At 45.9% G+C, this 8,011-nt stretch overlaps 1 protein-coding gene across 1 annotated transcript; it reads right to left on the bottom strand.

Moving 5' to 3' along the window:
- Positions 1–509: 509 nt before the first annotated feature.
- On the bottom strand, positions 510–1,413 carry LOC125541342 (auxin-responsive protein SAUR36-like). Its single transcript, XM_048704784.1, has one exon. The coding sequence runs from the start codon at positions 1,409–1,411 to the stop codon at positions 920–922; it is 492 nt and encodes a 163-aa protein (XP_048560741.1). The 5' UTR covers positions 1,412–1,413; the 3' UTR covers positions 510–919.
- Between the last annotated feature and the right edge of the window lie 6,598 nt (positions 1,414–8,011).

Below are 8,011 nucleotides of genomic sequence, written 5' to 3'. Positions count from 1 at the left end.
TTATTGGCGTGCTCTTTACACATCACCGGTAAGTTTTACTAGTGGTGTGCCATGAACATGCTACTATAACAAGTTATTAGTGGTGGCGTGATACTAGTGACGTGCCATCTACACATCATTAATGACGATTTTGGCAGCCGCTAGTAGCCTTTTCCAGTATTAGTGAATTATATCCCTTCATTAGATGTGTAAATCCCATCTTGACCAACCACGTGTCACAACATGTTTCACGACTAACCAGAAAGCTACATTTATAACTACTCAATTACAAAGTAGTGTTTGATAGACACCAAGTAAGTTGATTCGCATCCTGAGTACATTTGAAGCCTCAAGTCGGGTTTGTCCAACTTGATTATTCCCATCTTCAAATCCATACTAGTATCGGTTTGGTATCTCTATGTTAATGACTTGTGAAATATAGTTATCGACCGAATCATATACTATTCAAAGAATGTGTGTCCACATAACCTTATTAATCAGGGACCATCAGAACAACCGTCATACAATATCCAGTATCATAAACAAGCCACATACTTATTAATACATATCAATGATGATGTTCAACGATAATACAAATAACTCACGAATACATAACGAAATAACATAACCGCATGATTGTCTCTAGAACATATTTTCAACAATAGACACAAAAAAGAGAGGAATTAAATAAAGAATAAGAAAAAGGATGGATAGCTGGCTAGCTAGATGCTTACGTCATGTCAACTTACAACCACAACAACCCTCCTGAAAACACGAGCATTGGCATATACAGTACAAACCATTGCCGGGAGGGAAGGAAAAAAAATCGACATGATGGAACTACGCTCCCAAAATTAAGGGACCATTGATCATCGATGGATCGGTCTCACTAATTAACAATGATCAACGGCGGAATTAATTAATCGAATCAGGATTTCTTCTACCAAATCTTGGCCCTGCCGCCACCGTTGTGCTTCTTGGAGGTGGCCCGGAAGTCGGCGAGGATCTGCTCAAGGCAGGCCACGGAGCACGGCAGCACGATGGGGCGGTCGCCAGGTTTGCCAAACTCCTCCTCGGCCATGTTGAGGAGCTCCCGGAAGGTGTCGCTGGTGAGGCAGCCGATGGGAACGAAGAACCGGCTGCCGTCCCGGGTGTAGGCCGCGAAATGGCCCCGCGGGCACGACGCCACCGTGGCCGCTGCACCAGCGGCGGCGGTAGGGGAGGTGACCTTGCTGCTAGCACTGCCGTGCCATTTCTTGGAGATCTCCATTAGCCTCACCATGATCGATCGATAGATAGATGTGTGCCTGTGTTTGTGTGTTGTATTTCCTGCATTTGCCTTGTGGCTTGAGATGTGAAGGTAGCGGGAGCTCAGGTGGGGTATAAATAGATGCTTAGTGAGGCGATTCAGGCTGCAGTGGGGCTCTGGCATTTGCATGGAGAGGATTGGGATGGATGGGAGAAGTTAATGAGAAAAATAAAGGAGGGGGCAGATGAGAACATAATTCATCATTGACTGTATTTGTGTGGCGTGTGATGTTGGAACTTTTGGAAGATTGGTATATATGTCAAATTATGATGACAAAAATAGTAAAAGGGCAATGTTCCATCAAGCAATTAAGGAAATGTACAACAAATGTTTGTGTATCACTCCATATATCATATTTGCAGTTTCACACACTTATCAATATGGCTAAATAAGTGACTCAACTTTGTATTAATTTTAGCACAAAATTAGTATAAACTTGAGTCACTTATTTTGAAACGGAGGGAGTACTGTCTAGGTGTGTGTTGTCAAGCTAGTTACTAGATGATACATCATAAACTTATCTAACTTAAACATTTAATGCTTAGTATACTGCAGCTGGTACGGTGAACACATAAACACCCTCCGTTTCTAAATATAAGTTCTTTTAGAGATTTCACTATAAAACTACATTTGGATATATATAGAGCATAGGTCCATTCATTCGGATGTACTCTATAGTTTATAGCGGAATCTCTATTTAAGGGAGAAGTACGTGTATTCAACCTGTCACAAGTTATTGTGCACGTACATACGTGGTGCAGTTTACTGTATTTCATCTTCCTCAATGTACAGTAAGCCTGCAGAGTACGTACGTCCGATGCATGGGATATTTTTGGGCCCGAAACCTGGTCTCCCTTGCTTGTGATATATCCATATTTGGTATACAGATAATCTAAAAATGAAATCAACATATAATAATCAATAGTATACATGTGGTCATACAGGCAGGGGAGGACAGTAGGGCCGTGTGCTTCGCTAGCAAAACCTGGGTCATCTTGGACCACAAATGTTTCTAGGACACTTGTCGCGCCAAGGCAGCACATACAATCAAAACTCCAGATTCCGGGTACGTACGGCAGCACGGTGCATTTATCCATAGATACTAGTATGATATGTCCCAGTGCTCCCACCATTTCACAATATATGGCATAATATTTTTTTTTGCAAAGGCATAATTTTTTTTAAGTCAAACATGTCTATATTTAGCCAAGTTTATAGGATGAACTATTGGCATCTAAAATACGACTATTAAATAAATATAATGTTAAGAGAAGAATATACTTCATGATGAATCTATTGACACTAATTTTGTATTGTCAGTGTTGATTTTTTGAAATCTTAGTGAAATATATACATGTTTAAATCTTAGAAAGACAATGTGTACTAGTACATTGTCAAATAGAGGGAGTATAACTACATGTCTGCATGCACGTAGAAAACTATACAGAGAACTTGTAGGTACATCGGTCGGATCTAGATAGGACCGGCAGCAGCGGCTGAGACACAGCCCACGGGCCGGTGGACGAGACACACATCTTTTCGGTCCTAGCATGCATTATGGCCGCCTGCCAGCTAGGGACAAATGCTAGAGACCGTCGGGACGACATAATATGCAGCATGACTAGTAAGCAATGCTAACTGCTAAGCTGAATGATCAATGTCGTCCAATACCATATTTTCACCGTCCAGTGTACGTTTGTACATCATCTCTTTTTTACTTGTACGTCTGCATATCTTGGCTGTGGACATTGAACCATTTTATACAAAAGCATGTAGCATGTACATGCATGAAGATGCCATACATGCATCCATCATGCATGTGAGAGTTTATGTCTGTATATGTATACATTCCATCTATTTTACAACCGGCTGTAGAATAGTTATTCTACAACAAGTTTCTACTGTTTTCACTATTGTATAAAATGCCTTTTTTTGAAGTATTTGTGGGACTGACGCAAATCATATACTCCTGGAAAGACATCAATTAGGTTTAGCCTTTTCATTCAGTATAATTTATAAGATTTGTGACGGTTTAGGGGCGGTTTTAAAAATGGCGCGATAACCGTTGTCGGAATGATAAACAATACACCGTTGAAAATATATGCATGCAGAGGCCAACTAGTAGGGTATGCATTGTGCACGAAGAAGAGGATCCCAAGCAGACAGAATGGCTCCACTATGCATGGATCTATGCACGGATGGCCCTGGAGGCGCTGGCTATCTTTCTCAAAGTTCCGGCAGCGTCATGTGCTGCACATTCGCAGCCACAGGTTGCTGCATCGGCCATGTGGCGCCCGCGTGCGCATGGACCCCGATTATCTGGCTGTTCGCTTGCATGCAAAGCTCGACCACCACCTCAGTGGCCTACATGGATAAGCATCGCCCTCCTGTCCCTCGTACCTATATCGATCGACTCAAACATTTACCAACGTTATACTTTCCACCCTAAGAGCATGTATAGTCGTGATGGGCTAATTCGGTCCCTCAAACGCCTGTGGACACGTTCAGGCGCGTCCGTGAGCACACCTCATATTTCGCTTTTCACATCCGCATATTTTATATCTGGCATCCTATATCCATACTATACATGCAACGTGAGCTACTCTACATGATCAAAAAACGGGCAACAAAATCGGCTGCAAACGGACATCAAACGAGCTTGCCATCATCCTAGAGATCATCTGAGTTTGTTGTCGGACAAGTTCTTAAACATTAACAACTAAAAACGATATAAACATAAGAGGAAGTGCGAGATCACCACTTCCACCGCGGGCCTTTGCCCTTCCGGTCGCCGGTGCAGCTGTAGGCGTCCGCGGCTGGTGGAGGATCTTGGTCGTCGTCGTAGGAGGTGTAGCTGCCATCGTCGGATTCTGAGAAGGTCAGGACAATCAACCCCTTCATCCAGCGGACGGCCTTGTCCTACTTCCGCTTCAGCTTGGCGAGCCGAGCCACCTTCGCCGCTGCCTCCTTCGCCTCCCGCTCCGACTTCTCTATGGCTAGTCGGAGGGCCGTTGCGTTCTTCCGCCGGAGGCGGCGAGTGTCCGTCTCCGCCATCCTGAGCGATCGACGGCAAACCCATGCGAGGAGCCGCTCGTCCTCGTTGGGCTCTGCTGGCATCAGGCGGCGACGGCGCACAGACTGCTCCGCTGCTTCCCTTTCCCTTGCCCCCTGCCTCTCACGGCGGGCAGCGCGCCTCTGATTCCGGAGTGCATGTGCAGGCCGGCAGCACAGGGACTAGCACTCACCGTTACCCGCGTGGAGGAGCGGCCGGCGGGGGAAGAAGACGATGCGTGGGCGGTGCGGACTGCGCTGTCCTGCCGGAGCTGAGGGCGGACCGGGAGGGTCCAGCTCTGGCGTCCGCGCTGCGCCAGCGCGGGAGTTGCAACGACACTGCAGATCCGGAGCTGCCCCCAGTATCCACCTTGGACCGCTCCAAGGCAATGCGGAGGGCCAACTCCTCATCGTAGCCAAGGTCGGAGCCAGAGTCGCTTCCGGAGCTCAACATTTTGCCGGATTTGATCTAAATCGGTGCAGGGAGAGGAGAGGATGGAGCGAGAGAGGAGAGTGTGAGTGATCTAGGGTTCAAAGCGATAAGTTGGATGGGGTTTTTTGTGGGACAGTCGTGGGGTCGGTGGTGGGCTGGGCATGTTAGGCGGACGCGTCTGGGCGTGCTCGGGTCGTCCCATATCTGCCCTGGATTTGGGTTGGATATGAGGGGTGCCGGTCAGCTGAGACGTTCGAGGCCCGTTTGTGGCACCCGATTGGGTCGATTTTTTTGTGACTGATCAGCCCGCTCGGGCGTTTGAGACGGATTTGGGGCACTCGGCTGTACATGCTCTAAGTCCAACTCCAACCAATCTTTTAAAAATAGAGGAGCAATCGGCGAAGTAAACTTTCGTGGAGGATTTTTACTACTCAAAGTTTTGATCGGACCTAGTTGAACTCCTAAATTTAATGGAGTAATTAAAAATAAAATCCTCATAAGTTCAACATAGATTCGATTTAAACAACCGAAATTCAACACATAATGTACATAATTATTCGATTTAAACCTAAACATGAAGTTGAAATTAAAACTTAACATGATTTTAAACATAAACTAAACATGAATTTAAACTAAAACTAAACACCATTCCCTTAGAGGGCGAGCCGATCTTCCCGCGAGACTCCACCACCCATGGGGTCCGACCCTGTGCCGTCATCGCCGGAGTTGGGGAAGATGTGTCGTCATACTTCACTGTTGAACTCCTCCTCGTCCTTTTTGCCATCATCGCCGTTGTGCTCCTCGTTGTTGGAGAGGACGATGACTTCCCCCTCGACCGTGATTCGAGAAGATCGTCTGTTTCGCCTCCATAAGCTCAGGGTACTGGCGGCGGAGGTCCATCATGTACTCCTCATAGGCGGCCTCCGCCGTGATGCGCTCCCTGACCTCCTGGTCCTCCCTAGCCATCATCGCACTCACCACCCCCGGCGGTGGCGAGTCGACATCAACGGGCAGCGTCCCCCACGGGAAGTTGAGGCGCGCCATCGTGCCGCGCAACTGGACCTGCCACTGGTCGTACTCAAGGGCTATAAATAGCTGCCCCCACAACCAGTAGTTGGTTGGCTGCTCCAAGAGAGATTGACAAGTGTCATATTTGAGAGCAACCCATCCTTTGACAAACTTGAAAACCCAAGTGAGGAAAAAGCCAACCAAAGCCAAAGTGATTGAGCATCACTGAAGAGATTATCCTCTGTGATCGGATGCCTGTTACCTTTAAAGACTATCATTCTTCCAGATGATTAGGTGTCAAGTTCTGAGAACCCATGAAGAATTTGTGGAGTGCCATAGAACTAGTATGTGAAGGTTCTGGAAGTCTACCTTAAAGACTCGCCATGAGTGATTGGGCGAGGTGTAAGTGACCTTAGCTCAAGGGGAATATGGTGAGGACTAAGTGTTTTCTAAATTGAATCTCAAGCCGCCCCAACCAGACATACAATTGATATAGCAACTGAAACTGGTCTAACAAATCACCATGTCATCACCGCACCATCTTGGTTTCAAATTCCTCAACCCTTTTACTTTCAGTACTTCTACACTTGAATAATTTGTGTTCTGCATTCTAAAGACTTTGAACTGAAGACTTTCATCATCATGCCTTTCATTTCTTCAGTTCATCATGTTTATGCTTACATGTATGTATGACCGCATGTTCTTCATCTGTAACTATCGTGTATGCTTGTTTTGCTTTCCTGTGATGATTTAGCTTCCTGCCTATTTCTATTTCGTCGCACTAATTTTCGTCAAAATCTCCCGACTTTGATGAATTTGTAAACATCTCCCATCACTACTAGGAAAAGGGCTATAGATAAAATTGACACTAATGGCGCACCATGTGGTGATGCGCCATTAGTGTGGAAGACACTAATGGTGCACTAGGCACAAGGTGCGCCACAAGTAACAATTTTTTTTTCATTTTTCCAAACATACTAATGGCGCATCCTGGCAAAGTACGCCATTAGTAGTTCTAACTAGTAATGACGCACCAGTCATGGAGTGCGCCGTTAGTAGTTCTAACTAGTAAGGTGCGCCACAAGTAACAATTTTTTTTCATTTTCCAAACATACTAATGGCGCATCCTGGCAAAGTGCGCCATTAGTAGTTCTAACTAGTAATGGCGCACCAGCCATGGAGTGCGCCACTACTGTATTTTTTTATTCTTTTTTTTGCAAAACTACTAATGGCGCACCATTGCAAAGTGTGCCATTACTAGTTTAAACTAGTAATGACGCACTATGCCACGGTGCGCCATTAGTATATATATATATTTTACTTTTTTGCAAAACTACTAATGGCGCACGGCCAGGAGGTGCGCCATTAGTATGTTGGGTTACTAATGGCGCATGGCTGTGTGGTGCGCCATTAGTAACCTGGGACCAGCTAGATATTTTGGACAACCACACCTACACACTCACTTTCCCCACTTCATTCCCTCCACCTCCTTCTCCAAGCTTGTCGGCTGCCTCCTCCTCCTCACCTCATTTGCATCATAGATTCATCAAAATTAAGTGGTGAAATTACCTTTTTTTGATAGGTAAGTAAGGGGAAAGCTATCTTCATGTTGTAGATCTACTTTTTTTCTCCCTAACTTGCTCCAACAACGTGCACATGCACTTTTTGTGGCCTAGTTAGATCTATGTATGTTTGTGGTGTTGCATATATGTTTGTGTTTGCAGGTACCGGTATTTGAAATGCGATAGTTGCCAATATTTTGCCGGAATGTTGATTCATTTCCGTTTCGGCGAGAATTTTGGCACTATGCATTCTTTTTGGTCCTATTTTTAGGGAAAGTCATGCCAAATTTTTTCTTGGTTCTAAAATATCGTTGTGCTCTACCCCGCAGGCGACCATGGTCCGCACGATGACCGAAGGCATCGTGAATAGGTTTTTGAGCTCCGCGAAGGCCGAGATGCTTCAAAAGAATGAGACGGAGATAAGATGTCCGTGTCGAAGATGCAAGCTGAAGAGCCTTATTGCGGACCCGGATTCCGGGCAGGTGCGGGACCACCTGCTCTTGCATGGTTTCATGGATGGCTATCGGTGGCAACGTGATGAAGATGACTATGAAGTCGTCCATGGGGGCCGGGCAAGAAATGAGGAAGGGCAGCAAGACAACCACCGCGGCTCGGACGGGCGAGAAGACGAAGAATCTCCAGGACATGATCACGACGGTGATGCTGTAC

The sequence above is a fragment of the Triticum urartu genome, chromosome 2, assembly GCF_003073215.2.
Source record: "Triticum urartu cultivar G1812 chromosome 2, Tu2.1, whole genome shotgun sequence".
NCBI lineage: Eukaryota > Viridiplantae > Streptophyta > Magnoliopsida > Poales > Poaceae > Triticum > Triticum urartu.
This window is presented reverse-complemented; position numbering and strand designations above follow the sequence as displayed.